Source organism: Montipora capricornis, chromosome 10 (genome assembly GCF_036669925.1).
Source record: "Montipora capricornis isolate CH-2021 chromosome 10, ASM3666992v2, whole genome shotgun sequence".
NCBI lineage: Eukaryota > Metazoa > Cnidaria > Anthozoa > Scleractinia > Acroporidae > Montipora > Montipora capricornis.
This window is the reverse complement of record NC_090892.1, coordinates 3646670-3669818: the sequence shown is the minus strand read 5'-3', so window position 1 is coordinate 3669818 and position 23149 is coordinate 3646670. Positions and strand designations below refer to the sequence as shown.

Here is a 23149-nt window from a genome sequence, read left to right as displayed (position 1 = left end):
AAATTAAATTCCGGGGCTTTTCAAGGACTTCAAGGAGTAGCACAAACCCTGGCGCACGCAGTGATGAAAATGCGTGCCCAAAAACAATCCCACAATGCAATTCAACAAGGCTTTCGACTCTGTCTCCCGCGCAACCTCAAAGTATTGTAACCCAACACAAGTATTGATTATTATTATTATTATTATTATTATTATTATTATTATTATTATTAAATTTGCTATGTGTTTCGCTGTCTTTTAAAATTCTCTTTGTTTTGATTGAACTGCAGTGTCAAACGCAGTTGGCTATGCAACAACCCGCCAAAAAGCGCGGGTTCACATTGGCATACATGCATACATGGAGGGGTGGACGGTAGTACGGTGACCAAAACCAAATTTTCTCGCACATTTTTTTATCAATAGTACTCCGCGCTTGCGAAGCTCCGCTTTGAAGGGATTACATTCTTAGGAGTGGTAGTATGATAAAAAAATCACTTCCTTTTCTTCCTTCAGATTTTGAAAGTGTGCTTGCTTAATGCACCTACCAATGTTAAGCTCGAGGAAGGGGGGTCGGCATAACGACGGGAGTTTGATCGTTGGGTCTGTCGCCAGGGTTGCGATTTTGATCGTACGAAGGACATTCAACCACTTTCACCCGCTGCCGGGTGGGGATTTTGACCAATTATATTGTCCCAGGTGAGGGAAATTAAATTTTTTTTAATGAATCAAAATCAAAATCAAAATCCCCACTCCATGCCCGACAACCTTCCCCCCCATTCATTTTGTGTGACAAAATTTTGAACTTTGATTGTTATCCAAAGACTCTTTACTTTGAGTGTAGGTTTTGGATTTCACGGTTCACCATAGTCAACTTCAAAACTGACTGACTGGACCTCAGAACGCTGGATCTAGGGAAAAGTTACGTCATTTACTCAATATTTTAGCGTTTTAACAAACGACTTGACCAGGGTAAATAACCAACGAGCGTTAAGTCCTTCGAGTAACCGGTCGTTCCGCCCCCGAGTCGATATACCCCACGTATTACTGTGTCTAAGCACTTATTTTTAGTGTTAACAAATTAGGGTTAGGGTTGGTTAGCCATCATATAAGGGTCGTCAGAATTCTGTGGGGCGGATCGACTCTGGGTCAGAACGACCTATATTCGTCCTTTGTCACTTCGCCCTAACGCTCCGAGCGTCAGCTCACAAAGCTTTTTTACGGTGGTTAATTTGCCCTTATCAACTTGTTTAATAAAACCAATTTTTTACATGGTTTTGAGATGACGTTCATGTTGTTAACCATTTCGTGTTCCCACTAATCAGTGAAAAATCGCCTACAGTTGGAGTAAAATCTGTTAGTGACACCCTTGGGTTGTTGTTGAACCAGAGTGATTCGACAGTTCACCAGGCATTCTCAGCCCCTGACCTCCAGCACGATTCTCAGAAGCCACAAACATAACCACTGGACAGTAGCAAGACAACTGTGATGGGCCAAATGAATAAAAGATTTAGACTGCAAAATCTTGGAAAGTTTCAAGTACTTGAGACTGTCGATTACATTTTACAATATTACAAAAGAAAGTGAAAGACAAAGACAGATCGTTTCAATCACTTATTTAATATCCCAAAACTGATCATTTTACATAGAATGACAGCACAGCATCACTGAAATCAAAAAGAAAAACAACGTCAGTATTCACTGCAATAAACTGCAAAAAGAAGAAAACAAGCTACAAGCTTCCCAGATGGCCAATCATCCAAATGCGTGGCCAAGAAGTCTGCCTGCAGGATAGACAAAAACAAAAAGCGATGTAGATAAAATTTCAAACAAGGTAACCATGCTTGCTACTCCCAAGAATGTAACAGGCACAACAACAATACACCTGTACCGTGACCTTTTAACACAACCTAGATTGGCTGGCATGGACAAGAGTAAATATTATTCAATCATTTTTTGAATGGGCAATAGGAGAATCAAATGTCTCTGACAATGCATGTGCAGGTGAATGCTCATAATATTTGGGGTGGACACTGGAAATTATTAACAACATGATTGGATGAGCTGACCATGGCATGAAGAAAAACTAGTTTTCAGATTTTTATTTATATACTTTGCCACACAAAACTTTACAATCATGATAAAATCAACCAGTAAGAATGTATATATTTATATATTATAACAGTAGTGAGGATACGCAATAGAAGCTAAGAGCTTATTAACACTGGGCACCACAATTGGTACAGTAGATCATAAACCATAAAATAATAGCGGGTAGGCGAGTTTAATTTAGTGTCCTATCGAGAAGAAATTTTTTCAATGAGGTCTTAAAGCTAGGATAACTGCTGGACAAGGATGTTATCTCGAACAGTCCAATTACAACCAAGGTGTGTAACACCCATCGAGATCTCAGCTGAGCTGTATGCACAAGCCTTGCAAATTTGATGAAAGTGGTCTACTGTTATTTTAACTTTCCAAAATATGATTAGCATAAGTTACGAAGCACTTCATGGCATGACATTGACCATTAGAGCATATTATAACATACATTCACACCTTTCAATATTGATTTAATTATGTTGTTTGTACTCGCACTGGTGAATGTCTTTCAGGTGGAAAATTTGAAATTTGAAATTTTTCTTTGGGTGACAGAGAGCCCAGTGGGACATACCCATAGACGAATGTCTTTCAGGTGGAAAATTTGAAATTTGAAATTTTTCTTTGGGTGACAGAGAGCCCAGTGGGACATACCCATAGACCAGCCTAAGGACTCAAGCATCCAGCCGTCACTCGTGCCAAAGAGCTGAAATATCACAGGCAATTAGTTTTCAGCAACCTGCAACTTTGGTTATTGCAAAAATGGTTATGAAGCAACCTATTTTTGCATGTGAGAACATGGTGACCACATTGGTTAGCAAGAACAATAACCTGTCTCTCCTCTGGGAACTAACCTCTTATGATGCAAATTCTACGAAAAGAAATTGTATTGTATCGCCAACCAAAACATAAACAACATTTTATCCTAAACTGGGAGACAAACCTTCTTTCCAGTACCAACTTTGGCCTTCTTTGTTCCACGGACCTTCTTCATACGGTTCTTTTTCTCTTTTCTTTGTTTGCGTGATGTCTTTGCCTTTTCATAAAGACCATGCTGAATAGATGGGCCAGAAAACAACACATGTCACTCGTCAATAAACTCCAACAACTGAATGTAATAATTGTGACCTCTCTGGTTTAGTTTCATTACTTTTGGGCTCAGACATTAACCAAGATGAAGCCTTCAGCTTTTGATCCTTACCTTTTCTTTGATTCACAGTTTTCAATTTGATAAGCAAATTTCTAAACAACCTTTGTCTTTGATTATCAGTCTTTTGATTATAGCTGTTGTGGTTTTGTTCATAGCTATCAAGTAATAAATTGGTTACTATGAACATTTTTGATGTGATTAACCCATCCACTTCTATGAGTGAGACTTAACGTGGATTTTACTCTAATGCCAGACAATTTCAATTGTCAAAGTGGGGTAGTTGAGGAGTCAATAGAGAGCTTTAGATTCTACGATGAGAACGACTCAGAGTAAGATATTTTCTCATAGAACAACAGTGAGCAAGCGCAAACCAGCATCATTTTGATGGGAAAAACGTGATGTCGTCATCATTTTAGTATGAGGTTTTGCAAAAATGTCGTAGAATCAAAACAAGTCAACAACACGGTAGCAGTTTTGTCTTTTTTTTGATGAGCAAAAAGGCTCAGTTACCAGCAATAAGAATAACTGAGCAACCTATACTGCTAACAAAGAGTAAGATTAAGCGTGCAGGTTATAAATTTCCTTAGTATTTTCGCTAAAAACGGGCAGTCAAAACTCGTACTCGTTCTCCATCCTCGTCGTAGAATCTAAAGCTCTCTAATGAGTTAACAACCTCTACATCTATTCAGAAACTGTCCCCTCAAACCCATTGATTCCTAGAAGTGATACTTAAATTCGATTTTCTTCTGTCTAACGCCAGTCGACTTTACTCATCAATAGGGGATGCTTCAGGACTCAATGTGTTAGCAACCTTTAAACCCAGGAGTGAAACTTTGTAGATTTTACACTGTCTAATGCCGGATGATTTTACTCATTAATGGAGGCCTGGGGCCCATTTCTAAAAAGTCCCAAATCTTTTAGGGTCATTTCCCTGTGTCAAAATTCCCTCTGTATCTCAAAGATGAAAAAGGACTTAAATCGTCGACCTTAGCAGTCATTTTGCTTTTTGTTGCCTTGAAAACGCAGGGCGCGACGAAAGTGCTGTCCGATAGCCCGGGGCTAGTGGAATGACTTGTCGGGCTAGCGTTTTCTTATCGTAGCTTGCCCAATGGGCAAGCACCGTTGGTTCCCCTTTTCTGATGATAAATTGAGCTTTTATACCAAAAAGTGTGTAGCAGAAAGCTCCTGAGAGAAAATGATAATGTTATGAGGCCAAATTATCGTAGCGTGACAACGTTTTGCACCGCGTCCGTAAATAACGTCATGACTTTTTCTGCTTACAAAAGCGACCGAAATATATTTTATAAACAATTTAATTTCGGGCTACCTCCTCAGACCTTCGGGCTAGTAACTACAAGTAACAGCTTGCCCGAAGGGCAACCTCATCTTTTCATTTTCGTCTCACCCTGAAACGTGTTAAAAGATAGACTTTCCAAAACAAACGGTTGGCAGAGTGCGAAAAGTTTTTGGGACCTTTGAGAAATGGGCCCCTGTTCAGGGATCCATGGGTTAATATATTCAGTTTGCTACTATTGATACAAGGCTTTCGTATTGTTCCCCATTTCTTTACTTATTTTAGACCTCTGTAGCCCTCTGAATAAAATTTAAAAGCTGGCGTTTGACATCATTAGCATAAAACTGCATATGCTAATCATATTAACCACTTCAGCCCTGAAGCCGCCTCCACTGAGGAGCAAACCTTTCAACCCTCATGTAAAATTATCTGGCGTTACCAGGGCTCAAGAAAACCCCTGTCCGGTCGTCCGGGACAAGTAGATTTTTAATGCTTGGGCAAGCTACTTTCTCTGACCACTTGCCCCCTGGGCAAGTTCATTCAATTAAATATAAATGACAGACATCAAGATTCTAAACACTCAAAAGATGTAAAAATGCTCTGGGCATATGGGTCATGAAGCTTGCTTGTCTGATGGGCAAGTTAGAATTTTAACTCTTTTCTAGCCCTGGTCACAGAGGCAATTATGGAAAGGATTAACTGAGCCTATAGATTCAATTTTCGTAATTTATCGCTTTCAAAAAAATTGTGAAGAAGGCTGGTTTAAGATGGGCGTTTCTACTCACTCTGGCAAGACGATACTTTGGTTCAATTTTTTTCGCCTGATGCAAGGAGTCATATATCAGAGCAAATCCTGTGCTCCTTCCACCTCCAAATACTGTCTTGAAACCAAAGCAGAATATAAAATCTGCTGAAGTTTTGTAGAGCTTTGCTAACTTCTCACGCACTTCAGTTTTTGAGACGTTGGGTCTTCCAGGGTGAAGTATATCTACAACCTAATGCATTATAGTCCAGTGAATAATAAGCAAGTTATAACAGTCAAATCTTTTGGACAACATAACTAAAGGGTTCTAAAATTAAAGTTTTTGTCTTTGAGGTATTTTGTCAGTCTGTAGCCAAGAAGAGATAGATACAAATAGAAAAATAGAGGAAAGGCAGGGTTACCATGTCATGTAAAAGTAAAGTAAAGTCGTGCATTTATATAGCGCCTTTATCACAAACGTCTCAAAGGCGCTTTACAATGATCAGTTTACCCCCAGCGGACTGGGCGGACTGAAAGCATATACAGGCGCAAATTGCAGCCGCTTCTAAGCAGTCCATGCATGCTGGTACTCATTTTACCGACCTCGGAAGGATGGAAAGCTGAGTGAACTTCAGCGGGAAAGAAGGTCGCCAAATATTCCACTCTCGGCAGAACCGGGAATGGAACCCGGGACCCTAGGGTTGGAAGGCAGAGATCTTACCACTGCGCCAACCCCTCCGCCCATGTCACTGTAAATAAGGACAAAGCGGTTTGAATAATAAGGTGGCCTTGACCTTCAACTCACAATCAGGACAGTTAACCAATGGTGAACTTTATTAGACAAAGTTGAACTCCACAGGAGAAAGGAAGAGGAAGACAGAGGAAAGCACAGATAACAAACTTAGTGGAATAGACAGAGTTGTCAACTGTTGATGCCATCCTAAATTTATGGCTTCGAAAGAAATGCAGGAAATCACTCTGTAAGTTATGCCCTTTTTAGTTCAAATGCTTGTGCCTTAAACCATACCGGAAAAAATACATTGCAGTACTTTTCTAAAAATGAAGTTATTTTTTATGCCTTTTGGTCATTACTACTTGTGGGAATGCATATTATTAAGCCAGACAGGCCATGCTGTAGAATGTGCCCACTGACCTGGTCAAATCATAGGGTATAAACTCTGCAAGGGAGATGCAATAACTTGCAGAATTGAATGATATACAGTGTGAAAGTTAAAAATGTGATAACTTGATATCTCCAGTGACAGAAGCTTGGATCTTATTCCTCTCAATGATGTGAACAGCCCTTGATTTATCATTAGTTTCTACGGCAAAAAAAAAAAACATAACACTTCTCCCGCATGCTTCACGTTCTACACAAATCAAATTTACCATTTGCTTCCGCCTAAGCAGCCGGTTGGTTAAGAACTTCCTTGTTCTAATTGTTGCTGTTTTGTCGCTCTAAAAATCAAAATATAACGTGAGACAATCGAATCTCTTATTGTTGACAACCTCTTACCAAAAACTCAGCTCGAGAAAACTAAAAACAATTCAAATTTACAGGAAATGGAAAACGAAGCACTTAAGATGAAACGAAAGTTCAATGCTTTGCTGCCAATCTTCTCAAGCTAGAGGTTTGCTCATGATACCCCAAAATGACGACAAGAAATCTTACTTCCCTTAGTCAAGTCATGACATTCTAGGTATTGGCTGGATGAGCTCCAAAACTATTTTGAACCATATAATGGTAGTTTTCCATTTATTTCATATAAATTACTAACGAAAACTTGGAAGGATGGAAGATAATTATTTGGATTGTGTCTGCCATTCTACTCAACTCACCGACATTTTGATCAAGGAGACAGCAAAGAGGATAAGGCGAGGGTACGAAGCAGCTTAGTACCCTCGCCTTTGATATCAAAATGGCGGACCAAGTGGGTGAGGGTCCTGACAATATTTCTGCAACGCATAATGAAATGGGACAGCGTTGTAAACGAAGGAATCGTAAAAAGAAGAAGACACCGAAAAGGGCCGTTGTGCAAATTAATTCAAAGAAAGATAGGAAACTAATAGCTGAATATCACACTTTAAACAAAAGGATTGATGCATTACAAAAAAACTCATTAATACCCAAAGAAGACAAAGATTCAAGGATCGCCGCTCTCAAAGCAAAAAGAGAAAAAATAGGAGGGATAAATGCTTATCAACAGGCCTCAAAACTCGGAGAAGCTCACCATGGAAGTTTTAATTCAGCAAAGTGGGTGGTAAAACAGCTGAAAGCTTTCAATGTGCGGCCCGCGGCAGAGAAACAATTAAAAGTGCTAGACGTTGGTGCGTTAGATAACAACTATCAGAAGCAGAGTAAATGGATTCAGTGCACACCTATTGACTTAAATCCACAAAATAGTCAAGTCATACGAGCAGATTTCTTAACATTGAAAGATACCAAAGAATATGACGTCATTGTTTTGAGTTTGGTTGTTAACTTCGAAGCTGATATTCGTAAGCGAGGGGAAATGTTACGAAAATGTCAAGAACTCATTGTACATGAAGGATACTTGTTCATTGTTCTACCACTGGCGTGTTTGGAAAATTCACGCTATTTAAACGAGGATCAATTTGTATCAATGTTGGGTAGTCTTGGGTTTGAAGTCTGTTTTGGGCACAACAGCAGAAAGTTGTGCTTTTATATGTTACGGAAAACAAACCAGCCCTCAGCAAAATCATTTCCTAAGCGAGTATTACGGAAAGGTGGAAACCATAATAATTTTGCAATTGTGCTTTAAATGTGAGGATGCAATTTACTGCAGGCTGCAAGGTCAAGTATCTGACAAAAGACTGGGTAGGTAAATTTCACTTAACCGTAGTCCATAGAATACATGATGGTCCAGCTCTATGGACTTCTAAAATGTAGATAATGGATAATTTGTAGCTGAATATTCAACTGATCAACATGGTAACCTCCTTGTGCTAATTTGTGCTTAGCTATTTTAGACTTAAGCCAAAACTACTTAGTGTTACAATAGGTGAAGTAATATATATTTTTCATCTTTCACCTTATTCCAGTCACAGATTTGTGAGCAGAAAGAGGTGTTACTGGGTGAAATCAGAATTGCACTTGAAAATTAAAAGTGATGATAATATCAAAAGTGATGTACAAGGAAAGGAATGAAGAATTTCTTAAAAGCCAAGATTCTCTTGTCTAATGATGGACAAAATAGGTGCTAAAGTGCAAATGTGCTTTGAATATTCTGCACCTTAATGTGTCCTATTAGAGGACAGATGCATAGCTGATGTCATCATTAAAAACTTTTAATTCTTTAGTGTATAAAACAAATACCAGTAGATTCCATATTGCTGTGCGTCTCTCCAGTAATAGATCACAGAAGATGTCAAAATATGGTAAGAACATCAGTGACACACTTATGCCACTTTTTTGTTTTTACCACATTTTGAACTCATCTGTGACCTGTTACAGAACAGCTGCATAACAGCATGGAATCTATTTGTTTAAGGACGTTCGCTCCCAAAACGTTCCCACGTACAGAATTTTTTAAAACTCGCCACGCAGAAAGGTAATCGTCTACTTTTGCCAAAAAGTGGGGGGTCACCGTGCTCATTTTCGAGATCATGAGGTGCACTTTTAGAAGCTACATTAGTGAAAATTACATCAGGTAAATGTACTCAATTCAACATAACTAATATAACTAAACAAACTTTTGCAGCTGATGTTTTTTGTGAGGTGAAATAGACCTTGAAAAACGATACGTATTAGTGTAAGAAAGAAAACTTCGGTCGCACGAGAGCATCAAAAGCGATATATTTGTAACTTTTCACGTACAGTTTTTTTTCTCGTTAAAATGGACAAAATCAGGAAAGGAAGTGCTCTACGGAAAGAAAAATGGGGGTCACCGAGCATTCAAGAGAGTAAAATCGCTGCGAAGTTCTCAAAGCGATTGTCTATTCGCACTGTCACGCCATTGGGTGACATTTTCGAGAAGACCTGGGGTCCACAGCTATCCCATAATGCGACATGCTTTCCCGTTCTATTCTTGTGGAAAATGTTTGCACCTTTAGCATCGTGTTTAACTTTGTGTTCTGCGATGCATCACGTGTGCGTGACATGCGCGAAAAAATGCGCGGTAGCAATGGGCGTGAATGTCCTTAAGTGGACCATTGGGAAGTTTAATTTCTCATGGGTAGCTTCAAGAATTTAAAATTTAAAAAATGCATTATGTGTATTTAAGGAGAATGGAGAAATAAATATATCTCATTAGATGTTTTGATGTGTAGTATCGCTGGGTGAAATCAAAATTGTATTTTTACGAGTTCTGCAGTATTTTGACGAGCCCCCTAGGGCGAGTCAAAATGCAAACAAGTAAAATACTCAGCAATGATACTACATACCAAAACATTTAATAAGCTATTTATTATCCAAATCCGAAACCCAAATAGACCAATTTCGATATATTAAAATTCAGTCCAAAACAAAAGGCATCATCGTGAGGCTCTGGGGAATAAACTCATACAAATCCTTCTATTTATTCCCCAGAGCCTCGAGATGATACCTTTTGTTTTCGACTGAATTTTAATATATCGAAATTGGTCTATTGCGAAATCGCAATCAAGACAGTTGCAGGCGAGTCCATGGCGCAGCCAAACCTTTGATGAAAATGCTCCTTTTCATAAGTGAAATAGCTGTTCCGCAGAACCTAATAGAGCGCACTAACGTTTCCAAGGGTAACATAATGCGATTGTTAGAGTTCTTTCTGCGGAACAGCTATTTCACTTATGAAAATGAACATCATCATCAAACGTTTGGCTGCGCCATGGGCTCGCTTGCATGTGAGTGCAACCATAGCCATGCAATCTGGTGATGGAGTTTGTAGAGGAAAGAGCAATTTCCACGACCGCCCACCCTCCAAGATGGTGGTATAGGTACGTCGATGGCAGCCACGTTTGTCTGCCAGATTAGTTCGTGCAGGAGTTCCATGCCCACCTTAACTTTATTAACCCACACATGCAAATATTGGTGAGGTTGAAAGAGACAACGGTCTCTCCTTTTTAGACACTACAACAGTTAGAGCAAATGGTCGCGTACAGGTCCACGTGTACCGAAACCGGACACACGGTGATAAATATCTTGATTTCAACTCTCATTATCTCAACTCAACACAAAAGATCAGTAGTTAATACACTCCTTGATGGAGCGGAGAAAATCCCGTCAACAAATACAGGGAACGCAAAGAAAAGCAACATGTTATCAAAGTCTTGATGAATAGTAAATATCCCTTGCAACTTATCAAGAAATTTGACTCCGCTCGCAAAGCCAGGCATCGCGACTCCAACACTATCAACACTATAAATGAAGTAACAACACCATTTGTTGTCCTACCCTACGTGAAAGGCGTAACAGAAAGAGTGCCGAGAGTGCAACGCAACAACGGAGTCAAAGTTGGTTTTAAACCACTCAGCACTTTAGGCACAATCTTTTCAAGACCAAATGACAAACCAACCCTGTTTCAGTCTCGATGTATAGTACACAAAGTAAACTGCCTTGATTGCGATTTCGAGCGTTAGCCCTTCGTCAGAGCGAAGGGCTAACGCTCGAAACGTCAGCTTTTAGAATCTCTGTACGGTGGCCAATTTACAGTATCAACTCCGTTGATAAAACCAAATTTTTGTATACTACTTCCCCACCGACACAGCAACCACATTTTCTTGAGAAACTACCCCCTTCATTCATTTGTACAATAGACTCATTTATAAACAAGACCAGAATACACGGTCAAATGCTTTCATATTGGCGCAATAAAAATACTAAATTGCGATGCTAACAGCTGAAATAACGGACTCGAATTTGGTAAACTACAGAAGTGAGATTTAACTGAACTACTTACGGTAGTCACCCAACCCGACGGATAGGTCTTAATCTCAGTGGAAACCGCTAGCACGTGACTAGTTACTACATGCATCGGCAAAATGACAACGAAAGTCGACCGAAGTGTTCACGTGGTATGTTTCTACTGTGTAAAAACTTTCTGTGCAGCAACAGAGCTCGGCCTTCTCTCTGGGGTGCTAATATCTCGGTCGAGATTTTTTGGAATAATCGCTCCTTTGTGATATTCTTTGGGCGTGTTTACTGAAGTGTAAAATGTAATAGGACAGAACCAGTAGCGTTAACTCAAGACATCATCTCAGCGTTGTACGACGTCTTTTTACGATGGCTATGAAACCTGATTTCGGGCCGTTGTTTACTAAAACTTAGTCCTGTGTTGCGTCTTTTAGATGCCTGTAACAACCATTGGGAGACAAATGTGGTAACCTAGGGCGCGAGTCTACTTTTTTGAAAATTTAGTTCTTGTGTCCTGTGTGTGACGGACACTGGAGTCGCGGAGTTTCCAAATGTTTGAAATGTTTGCACATGTGCCTCTGCCAAGGATAATAAAGTGAACTCAGGGAAATTCGAAAAGCACTATCTCCTGTTTCGCCCATGATAGTTTTCTATTTTTGTTGTTTTTTTTTATTTTGTTATAATTTTCCGAGAGGCGATGTTAACAAAAGGAGGAAAAGTTTCTGCTGGACGGCTTTTCGTTGAGAAGCACTCTACCCAAGGGAATTCGTCTAAGTCATTCTCAAATCTCTCTTTCTCATTTTATAATTTCCCTGGTTGGCCCGGGGTCCTCAGTGCACCTGAGACGATTTCGCGTGTTTAGCTGCAGGGAATGGAGAACTTTCAACTGGCTGCTTGCTTTTGGTCTTTGGTGTCTTATAAGGAACCGTTTGTTTTGGTTGATAGATTAAACATCTTCTTACTAGACGTATAAAGAGCAAAAATCTTATATCAGTGAATGCCACTGAGCCACAGGGTTCCGTGGTGAATTAATCATATCATTCCAATGTGACAGTCCCTGGCCTGTTGAGAACATATAAGGCCCCACGACCGCCCGACCAATCAGCTTCTTTGATCCACCAACCTTCGGAGCGGAGTAAACAGATAGCATGAAGCTAACGTGATCCAGACCGCCGGGAAGAAGAGTGAAGATGAACGCTTCGTTGTAAATGGGGTTATTACATTTCCTTTTCGTAACTGTCTTTCGCTTTTTTACAGCTTTTCCACCCATAATCATGGAAACTTTGACATATGGATCTGAAAAATAAGATTTGTCGCAGGATCAGCCACGGGAAAGCTTACGATCGGTCGTTATGGTCAGCTTTCGAAAGCCATCATGAATTAGCCTGCTTGCAGGCAGTAGATTGTGTTGCTTGAGCGAGATTCGAAGCCCGGCACATCCGGTCGCCATACTGGACGCCTTTGTCACTCGTTCCAGATCATTCATTAACGCGCTAACGCGTCCAATATGGCGACCGGTTATCTCGCGCTTGCAACACAAGCTACGGCTGCAAGCAGGCTATCATGAATTGAAGGTATGATCCGCAGAAAATGCATGGGGCATTAGAAAGGAATATTACATTCGCTAGTCTCTGTTTTTTTCCGTTTCAGAAGAAACCTTGGTACGAAATATATCAATGCAAATTAGCTGCCACTCCTTCACATTAAGGCCTTAAAGGTTTCGCACTGAGACCTGCAAAGGCGAATAACATTTTGAAAATCGTTGATAAACTTACCCAAATCTCCGGTGGCTTCTCCACGAGGCTTTAAATCTTTAGCTTTAAGTACAGCTAATGTTAGCCTGTTCGACGTGGGAAGAAACTGTAGCGAGAATAGCAATTCTCCTCTATCTATTCCTTTCTGAGTGCAAACAACAAAAGCAACAAAACATCTTAATTAAACAGTTGTTTTGCAGAAGTGAAGCCGATAGATGGAGAAAGTAGGGGGCGTTAGCCGAAATTCGTTTATTTTCAAAATCAGTCTCTCTTAGGTTCTGAACTTTTGAGCGTAAGTTAAAATTAGGGAAGTGTGACGACAATGCGTTGATATGATGAGTGTTGGGAAACATACTTCTGATTTTTTGATAATATCAGTGGCTCTTTCCCTCACCTGGAAGTCCTGGTTGCTAATATTGACCCAGATCTCCCCGGTTCCTGACGATGAGTCTAGAATATTCGCGCCATCCAACGGGTAGTTCACATGACCAATAACCTGTTGGCGGGAGAAGCGATCGAATTCGCAAACAGTAAATTCAAGTGTTCTCTTCGGCAGTTCTTCTGGAGCAACATAAAATACGAAATCTTCAAAGAACACAGGATTCGAGGTTCTCCGTTGAACTCTAGACTGTACTTTACGTTTCTTGTCTGGGAGAAGGAAGATTTTGACATAAGGTGTAACAGTGACGTTTTCTCCAATGGGTGTTAAACGAGTGGCTCGTAGGAGGCAGACCATTAATTCTTCGCTGTTTTTGTCGTAGCGCAAAGAAAATGAGAGTTTGGCTGTACCCATAAATGGAGGACCCTCCTCTTTTTCTTCATCTCTAAAAGAAAAATTCATAAACAAAATACAATGTAAAAGCTTCAAAAGTAATACTTTTTTCGAGTCTTCATCCGTTCATGAACGATATCTCTGGCCTAACCCGGAACCCAGGCTCTCTCTCTTTTCCTCCCTTTGGCGGATTTGCATGCGTGGATGATTCGGGTTAAAATCCCGCTTTGACGGGATCAGATCCCGTCTTGACCACCCACTAGGTTTGTTTTCGGTTGTTCCATAATTTTTAGGCGGGTGAAACAAGAGCCCATTCTAATCGAGTGTTTTTCAATTCATTGCCGCTTTTGCATTAAGGCGTTTTAAGATTGGCTAAAAATTGTCGCACCATATTCTTATACAATCATAGGCGACTTGTTCTTATGCGTTTTCTTCCATAAGGGATTGCTGTACATATCTGATTTGCGTTTTCATTGCCGCATTAAGCTAAAGTAAGTGATTTAGTTTCGGCTTTAAGGGGCTAAGTGGAAGTTTTTTCTTCTTTTATGATCACCTGTAGATTTCCGGATCCAAATAGTTTTGGAGTTCTGGTTGTTCCTCTTGTGGATACATGTATTTAGTTTGCATTGTGATCGTAGATTCATCTAGTCTGGGCTGCGGTATTTTGAAAGACATCCGAGCCACTTTGTCTTCTTTCGCCTTTTCCCTTTTGTATCTGGCACGCATGCGCCAAATGCACATAAGAATTATAGCGCCAAGTAAAAGCCCTCCTCCTACAGCGATGACAATGAATACTGAAAGGGAAACTAGGTTAATGACAGTGTAAATTATTTAACAATTATTCGCCGAAGGCGAAGTGATTATCAGTGAATATTAACCGAGACGAAGTCGAGGTGAATATTCACCGATAATCACTTCGCCTTCGGCGAATAATTGTTTTAGTTTAAATACACAGGTGATTATTTCAAAAAAGAGAAAAAAAAAACATTTCAACGCGAAATCATCTTCCCTTACAGTGGCAAAACGACTACTGGCAGCCATTTTGTCCGTCGAGGTGATTATCGGCTGATAATCCGAGATAGCGAGCCAATGAGAGCGCGCGATTTTGTATAATCACCTGTGTATTTACACTAAAAAGGATTAATCACTCATGCGGAACGTTTTCTACCAATACCAACTTTTGTCGCTTGCCGTGGCGTAAGCTGGTACGAAGAATTAGTTCCTCTCGTGAACAGGAAACGTCCTCAGTGATAGCAAGCAACAGGCAAAATACAGTGTTTACGATCCAGTCAAGGCATTTTGTAAGTTATAGAACTCATAGAAGTTTAACTCGTTGGCTTTTTAATTCTACCTTTATCCTGTGGATGAATTACAGTTCGACAGCCTTTTGTCTTCGCAAAGTTTTCAGTACTTGCGCACGAAATCGCGATTATGCACATTCCAAGCACATCTAAGTAAAGGCATGTATGAAAAGCTTGGCGAACGTTCAACATGAAGTCTATTTTATACTCTGGATGGTGAGTATGGTCTGGCCTTTAAATAGCTAGGACCAGGTGATCATACCCTCTTGATTAATAACATCCCAGCCCCAATCAGCGTTCAAAAAATTGTCTCGTAGTTGTGATAAAAGTGATCTAATCTACCAGAATACTTCCACAAGAGCATTTAAAAGGAACTCAAGTCAAGAGAATATGGGGTAAGAGAGCGAAACACTGTTCCCCATCATAATCATTTAAAACAGGAGCCCACTAGTAGGAGCGAACAACAGCCCTATATTCCTGTCACTGCGTTTTCACAGATCGATAAAGTAAAGTAACCATATTTAACGTCGATAACTCGTAACAGTAATTCAACTTACAAACCTGAGGTCGACGGTGCGCTCATTTTACTCCCCCCTCTTCATCACTGCTCCGTTTTACGGGTATTTAAAGCTACTTAGCTACACGGAAAGGAAAGAAGTCGAAACAAGGATGCGAGATCCGCGGGAATCGAACTCAGGACCTCTTGCACCAAGGCCGCACACTAACCGATTGTGTGCAGTTTATTTTTAGATTGAATTTCCGGCGAATGAGACTCCTGCAGAAACTAACTTGACGTCATAGCGAGAACCGAACCGGAAAGGTCTTTTTTGCGGAAAAGGTAGTCTAAAAACAGATCGGTCTGTAAAAAATGCCGCAACATAGGCTTAGTATGGGAGTTGTTCGATCCAAGTCATGGGCTTCTGTTTAAAATCTATGTTTAGATTGAGCCCGCGCTGCGAAGGTTATTTTTATCTGTTGTTAACATGACGACGTAGTCCGCTTTCACAGCAACTGACCAATAAGGTGTCGTCTTTTAAATAACCACGCAGTATGACTCGGAACCTGATGATAGAATTCAAATAATTTTCATTGAAATACAAGGCCAAATATGGCGGATTCGCTCCGGCTGCTACCTCATACTCTCTTGCTTACGTAAAATTGGAGTAATTTTGCTACGCAAACAAACTAATTTGGGGACACCATCTTCTCGTATTGGACAACAGAGTCGGCACAGTCCTCCAAGAGCTTCTTCTCTAGGTTCTTTGGTTTTCCTCTGTTTTAGCAGTTATCAATAAAAGTTATTATCATTATGTTGTCTGATTATCATGTCATCTCTTTGAAAACTAAAGGCTCCTTGTCACTGGCTTTTGTCAACCTCGTTCCCAGAGCTTTTCTCCGCCGCGCCCTACTCTTGGCGGAGGAAAGCCCTGGGAACGAGGTTGTGGCTTTTGTCGCCGACTTAACGAGTCACACACGATATGTTTGCCACAGATTACGTTTTTATGCCAGTTCATGATCGTTTCGAGTTCTCTGTATACGACAGCAAGAAGAAAGCGACAAATTAAAAAAAAAACCTTCGTGGTATTACTCTGCTGATATTCGCCTTATCAATTCCGGTCTTCTAAGAAATTTAACAACATAACACTTATGTATTACCGTGAAATAATTTGGCATAGTTTAGGTTATATGTGAACTGATAAAGAACATGGTTATACATAATACTTATTTGTTTTAGCTTAACTTTCACTCCACGTTATCTCCAGTATTTTGCATGAATCGTTGAAAAATTAAATTATCAATGTACAAAACAAATTAACTTCGGGCTTGTTCATGCGAAAATTTGCAATGTGCACCAACACTAAAATTAGTTGGCCAGAAGCAAAGAAGATGGTTGCTGGTAGTGTCAGGTTTTATATATTTCAGGAAGACAATGAGTAAAAGATGCTTTGAAAAACCGTTTTTAAAAAATACTAATTCGGAATTAACGTGATTGGTCTAAAGAGTAAAACACGTTTAACTCTTATTCTGTGACTAAAAACAAGGGTTTGGTATTGAGCCCAGTTCAGAATATGTTAAATATTTAAATACGTTGAAAGCCAACTATTTTTGCCAGAGAAAACAATATATTTAATGCAACCTTCGTGCCTCTTTAACAAGATACGTTTTGTTGATACATTAGCCTCGGGCTAGAGCGACAAGATTCAAGACTCTGAAATAGTCTCTACTTTGTTTACCGAGCGAAAAGAGGTAGAAGAAAAAAAAAAAGCAATTAAAGTTCAATATAACGAACGTGGTAATGACGACAGAGGGTTATAAATTTTGAAGGGTCCATATGTTTCAAAATAAAAGCCAATTCGCCAGTAGAGAAAAAGGCCTCCATGTTTATTGTATCGGCAATATTTTTCTTTCCAGTAGTCTTCACCCAGATAAAGAGAAAGTCTAATATCGAATCTTAAAACCCAGGTGACATATAATTACTTAAATTAAATCCCATTATTGTCTGCACTAATCGGTTCATTTAGATTGCAGCTATACTAACATCAGAAACCATCATGATTAATCTAAGTTATTCAATCATTTCTGTCAAGTTTGCACGACAGAAAGTTAGTCATACAGTAATTCGCCGAGAGAGAGTTACCAAAAATTTGCGGCATACATTTCCTGTACACTGTACCGAAAAGGACCAGGCTAGCTAAAAAAAGGCTCAAGCACTCACTTTTAAAAGTATTTGCACAAAGTATCTAATAATGCTTAAACATCAAACTTCAAAAAGGCAATGTCTTTTAAAAAAAATTATTAATATCTTCTGCACCTTTTTTAAATGCCTTGACTGGTTGGTCTTGAAAAAGCTCTGTTGTAAATTTTAGAGATTCTCGTTAGAAATTTAATTGAAAAAAATCGATGTTTTTTTTCCTAGAGTAGTGTCCGTTTTTTACGTCTACACTAATGAGATTGACTGTATAATTTTCTATTTTTAAGAAACGTCTTCATAAAACTGTGATGGCCACTCTTCACAACGAAAATATTATCTTTCAGCCTGCTTTCAGAGAGCCATGGCCGGCCTTGTTGACGTTTCTATGTGCTGACACTCAATATCGCGGAACTTACCCCATCGTGGAGGTTCGACTGTTGTCTTCTCTACGACTCTCGCAGTCGTTGAAAAGTTTGTGAAACCCGAAGGCGTGGGGTCTAAAAAACAACATACACAAAGTTTACTGTAAAACGAAGAAATATGCATTTTCAGAGTTTTATTTCTCCAACGATTTTATTGCTTGTTCCTCAGTGCATGAGAAATAGCGCAACTGAGGAGGATTGGACAAGATGCAAACGAGCTTTGGCGAATGCGGTCGAATACGAAGAAGTTTCATTGGAAAAACTTAACGTAGAACTAACTCATCCAGACCTTAACTAAAAGTATAATGGTTCCACAGTACGAAAAACCCTCAATTCGATTCAAAACCACAAACGCTTCAATCGTTTTTTGCCGGTAAGATTGAGCGTGGATTTTCTTCTTTTGATATTTGTTTTACTTACCGGGGAAATTCTTCAGTAGCATGTCGTCAGGAAAGTCTTTCGAGATTCTCAAGGCTTTGGTCATCTTTTGATTTGGAATGTTGTGCATATAGTGAAATACATGATCGTTGGCCACAAATGGAGTTTTTACAGCAGGAAAGATGTTTACACAATAAGGTAGTAAAAGGAGCCAGTTGCTTCCGAGCGGAGGTTAAAATATGTCACCACTTAAAATAAGCAGAGAATTTTGGCGTGTCTGAGCTAAAGGCAAAAGACTAATATAAGTTCAGAGGGCGAATATCCTATAATGAGCAGGCTATATGGAACCGTCCTTTTTTGGTTGTGTGCCGGAATACATTATTTAGGAATAGGGAGTTCTCTTTTTCAGCGGAATCGCGTTACACTGGAAATCAAAATGGCCGACCGATTGGCAATGTGTTCGATGAGGATTAGTTAATTAATCAAGGAAAATGTTCTGCGGTTACACAATTGCTGCAACATAAAACACATTGCCTGTCTTCACAGGTAAAGTGCAGCAACCACATTGTAACGAATAAGAGGATTCATTAGAAAAATATGATAAGTCGGCCTGATTATTGTTAGAACTGGCAAGGCTCTATTCTTGTACATACTTGTACATGTCTGACTTAAAAGTCAGTTGTATCGGAGTGTGGGTGAAATTGTTTAATTCTGCATGGAGGGAAAAACAAACTTTTCAATTAACTGGGCGGAAACGAGAGACACAGAAAAGGAAAACATTTCAAAGAACTCCATGTTAACCGGTGGCTCGAATTATTGCAATTTGTCAAAGATGCATGACAAAAAAAATTATCCGATTGTGCGTCAATTTGCCAATGACGTCATTTTTTGATTGCGTAATTAATCAAGTCATCGACAGAGCTACTTGGCATTGGCCGGGGTGTTCAGTTGCTTCCTTAAAACTGTCATTCTTGCCCTTCAAATTTAGGTCGCACAATCAAACTGCTGTGAAAATAGCCCTCTAGTACATTCCAACAAAAAGGAAAGATCCTTGAGAGATTAAAGTAAATGATTTAGTCATGACGTTTTGAAAGATATTGTTTGCTTAAGGCTCGAGCCTGGGATATTTAATTGATATCCTAACGTGTTAACTCAGTTTTCTTTTCTCTGTCGTTGTGCAAAGGGATAAGGAATCGTGTTGAAATCTCCTGCCGCGATGTATTTTTAACACGTTGCTATATTAGATTTGGTCATAATGGAAGAACTTAAAAATGAATATTTTGCAAAGGTATGCAAATTTTATATGTTGGCCTTATTAAGATATCCGCGCTTTGACGTTGAACAATACTGGAAAAATGAAAAATAGATACAACCCTCTAAATCGTGACGGTGCCCTGTTAAGTCTGAGAACTGAGTTTTTTCGACTGAGAGAGAGAGAGAGACAACAATCACCAAAGTGAAAAAAGGAATCCCTCTTTCATTTGATTTAAGAAATGGTAAGCGTGCAGCGTGCAACTATCGAGTTATGGACGCACGCGGGAGGTTGCTAAGCACAAGAGAAGCGTAAGAGTCGCACGAGGCGATAGCCGCGGGCGGCTCTAGCTTCTTGGGTGCTTAGCAACCTCCCAAGTGCATCCATAACTCGATAGTTGCACGCTGCACGCTTACCATTTCTTTTATAACATAATCGTGAACACCACTCCCGCGTGTTTCGCTTGTATTTGCATAAATCAAGTTTGGTCAACAGACGATGTCAACACAACTTTGCTTTCTTAAGACAACTTTGAATTAACAAGACAAAATGATGAACAAATAGTTTTCCCAGTCAAATCTTTTATTGGAATCAACAATAATTTGCTCTTAGGAGAGAAAACACTTCGATTTTCTTGCGAGCGTCGACACAAACACGCTGTCTTTGCACATGCTTCGCTTCTGTTGAAAGCGATCAAGCTATCGCAAACAGCACGACTTTTCCAATCCAAAAAAAACGACGTTACACTATTTCAACTCAAATGGCCGATGAAATAAATCTCAAAAAGAAAATCGACATTCCAAAACACCATTTACCTTCCTGTAGCATCTTTCCTGGTCTCATAAAATCCATTTCAATTCCGCGATTCGGCTTGAATATTTAAGCACAGTTTAGATTGTGTTTTGGAAATAAAAAGCAGTACAAACACGAAACGCTCTTTCGTCGCTTTAAGACCTTCAATTCTCCTTTTCCTCTGCTGATTAATCTTTAGGGCTATATCTTTCTATTTTGAGCTCTGTAGAGGTTCACCCAATTCTAAGAGGAGGAAAATATGTCTTTGAAAATTAGGACTGATGCGCTCGCGACGGCATTTTCTTAGATCGCACGTCAGCTGTCGTCAGCGAGCGTGCACCGATGGGCAAATAGAAATGATCAATTGGCCAATCAGAACGCGCGTTTTATCCAAGTTATGTTATAAAACTGAATACTCAAGCGATCAAGTCGGATTATGATCCTACTGGATCGTTTCAGTGCATGCACCATATGTTTTTCGGTGGGCACGATTTATTTCAAGAGGGAAGTATAAATAGCCATCAATAGTACTTTAAGGTCAAGAAAGTTTGTCGGCGACAAACAGAACTGTGTCAATTGTACTCTAAATCGTTTGGTCCCTGTGCGCTTTCAAGTTCGCATCAGCTCTACACGAAAAACGACGTCATAGTTCAGTATCGTGTCACACCTGGCGAAGATTTTCCAAGACGAAATGTCGACAGACCGTCTGAGTAATTTCGAACCTTGATATAGGAAATAGCGGCACTCCCAGAGAAGAGGAAAAGCCTTTGACTCCCAGGCTTCATCAGTATGTAAATTCTCCTCAAAATTTTAATGAAATGTTAGTCAGACAGGTATTGAGAATGAAGATTTTTATCAGCTTATCAGAGGTGTGATCTTGATATAACACCAAATTCCCATGCCTACCCGCATAAATTTATGGTACTAGTTAGGAGAATGAACGTTTCGATATTGGGAATGGCATTTCTTTTCTTTTGTTTCTAACTGGTTCTGTGGACCTCTTTATCTTGTGACATGTAGAAGGCCGGCCTTTTTGTCTTGAATTGATAGTTAAAAGGATGGTGTAACGGGATTGGAACCCGTGAAACCAATTTCAGTTATATAAGATTGTCCTTTCCAATTTATAGGTGGTATTTAAGGTGACTCAAACCGGTCTCGGCACTTTCAGGAAATTGAACTATTTAAAAAAATTGACTCTACAGGTCTGTTCTACAAAACATCTATGTTATAGCACCGTGCATGTGAGGCAACAATTATTGCTCAACAAGACACTCATTAGCGTGACGTAAAAGACCACAGTAGCAACAGAAGAGCCATTTAAAAACAACTTCTATTGTCTTTTAATGCTTATATCTAATAAAATATTGCTCAGGGTAAAGTGAAAGGCGGGTTAATGTGTAACTTATTGCAAAATTTAAAAAATAGAAAATCTCTGCCGCTAATTCATAGCTACCGTGATAATTAAAACATTTCAAGGTGGCTCTGAATCTAAAGCAGAAATTTCTACTTTGCAAAGAGTTTCATCTCAACCGGCTGATTTCTTTATGATTTCTTCTGATTTTGGAGAAAATATAGGGTGTTTGAAAAAATGGATTTCCTAGTGCTATGGGGATCTATTACGTCAAAGTAGCAAGTCCCTCAATTATGCGATAATTGGTGTCGTGTTACGCCAAACAGGGTTGTCATGGTATAAGTGAATCCCTTCTAATAAGACGGTGTCTTGAAAATTTTAAAACTGTTTTCCGTCTATATCTTATAGCGTCCGTTTGAATTTTGACTATATTGATAACTTCGGTGGTGGCAAAGTTGGTAGGCAAATTTGCGCATGCTTAGGAAAGCGGAGAAATCCTGGTAACGAGAAACACTGAAATCTGACTGAAATTTACCATTCACCCAGTTAATTGCTGTGTATGAATGTTTTAATTGGCTTATGCGCTCCGTATTCGTTTTCATGATACCAATACAAAATATCACACCGCCCTGTAGTTTAAGATAACGTTTTATTATGACGCTGAAATCAAGTGTATTGGTCATGATTCTTTCACTTTGTCCTGTAAACAACATGATCAATATCTCAGCCGGGGTACGCTCGAAGCTTGCTTACCCCTTCACTATGCTGTAGAAACTTATTCGAAACGAAATCAGTCCATACAGAGCTGCAAGTTCTGTTTGTCGCTCACTTTGTTTTTATTAATTAAACGATTCATTACCGAAGCAGCCACTGGGCTCGCTCTACTCTCCTAGTACTTTGGATAATCCGGAAACTTTGCGACGACCTCTCTCCTTTTAATTTGAGTCAAACTGAACTATCAACGGAAACCTGAGGAATGTTCCTAATACGTTCTTAAAGTTTTGGTTAATCTCAGCCTCAACGTTCTTATAAATAAGGTTCTTATAAAAAAGAGAGTGTACTGGGCAAATCTACAAAATTCTGGTTTTAACACAAAGTTCAGTTGGCGTTTACACGATGCCGATACAAGTTTTCATTTCTCTTCGTTTTGGAAATCTTTACCAGGTGTAACTGTGGAGATGAAGCCATACGCATAGAATTTCCGCACCTTCATCTCCAGCCGTTGCCGACACTTCCACTTTACATTTTTCATTTCTAAAGACCTCAGAAACATGAATTGGTAAGAAGAGAAACTTTATTTCGAAGTCTACCGTTAATTTGTTTAG

General features: G+C 39.5%; 3 protein-coding genes across 3 annotated transcripts; 1 reads left to right on the top strand and 2 right to left on the bottom strand.

Moving 5' to 3' along the window:
- Positions 1-1577: 1577 nt before the first annotated feature.
- On the bottom strand, positions 1578-7179 carry LOC138021881 (small ribosomal subunit protein eS24-like). Its single transcript, XM_068868907.1, has 5 exons — positions 7099-7179; positions 6649-6717; positions 5303-5512; positions 3017-3127; positions 1578-1643 (listed from the first exon to the last, which is right to left on the bottom strand). The coding sequence occupies exons 1-5, from the start codon at positions 7102-7104 to the stop codon at positions 1641-1643; spliced, it is 399 nt and encodes a 132-aa protein (XP_068725008.1). The 5' UTR covers positions 7105-7179; the 3' UTR covers positions 1578-1640.
- LOC138021880 (uncharacterized) lies at positions 7147-8447 on the top strand. Its single transcript, XM_068868906.1, has one exon. It carries the CDS (start codon positions 7179-7181, stop codon positions 8040-8042), a length of 864 nt encoding a protein of 287 aa, XP_068725007.1. The 5' UTR covers positions 7147-7178; the 3' UTR covers positions 8043-8447.
- A 2560-nt stretch (positions 8448-11007) lies between these two features.
- Positions 11008-18686, bottom strand: LOC138021879 (synaptotagmin-5-like). Its single transcript, XM_068868905.1, has 6 exons — positions 18472-18686; positions 18046-18126; positions 14190-14430; positions 13259-13688; positions 12886-13009; positions 11008-12406 (listed from the first exon to the last, which is right to left on the bottom strand). Exons 1-6 carry the CDS (start codon positions 18557-18559, stop codon positions 12096-12098), a joined length of 1275 nt encoding a protein of 424 aa, XP_068725006.1. The 5' UTR covers positions 18560-18686; the 3' UTR covers positions 11008-12095.
- Positions 18687-23149: the final 4463 nt, after the last annotated feature.

What these genes read in the sequence shown, in the direction of transcription:
- LOC138021880 (XM_068868906.1), top strand. Translation starts at nt 7,179, where the DNA reads ATGGCGGACCAAGTGGGTGAGGGTCCTGACAATATTTCTGCAACGCAT.
- LOC138021881 (XM_068868907.1), bottom strand. An exon ending in TGCTTAGGCGGAAGCAAATG is followed by an intron (nt 5,513 to 6,648) that starts GTAAATTTGATT and finishes ATAATGCATTAG; the next exon opens with GTTGTAGATATACTTCACCC. An exon ending in CAAAGTATCGTCTTGCCAGA is followed by an intron (nt 3,128 to 5,302) that starts GTGAGTAGAAAC and finishes CCATCTATTCAG; the next exon opens with CATGGTCTTTATGAAAAGGC.
- LOC138021879 (XM_068868905.1), bottom strand. Translation starts at nt 18,559, where the DNA reads ATGCACAACATTCCAAATCAAAAGATGACCAAAGCCTTGAGAATCTCG. An exon ending in AGTCGAACCTCCACGATGGG is followed by an intron (nt 14,431 to 18,045) that starts GTAAGTTCCGCG and finishes TTTCCCTTTCAG; the next exon opens with TATTCATTGTCATCGCTGTA. An exon ending in TTAGCAACCAGGACTTCCAG is followed by an intron (nt 13,010 to 13,258) that starts GTGAGGGAAAGA and finishes GTTTGCACTCAG; the next exon opens with AAAGGAATAGATAGAGGAGA.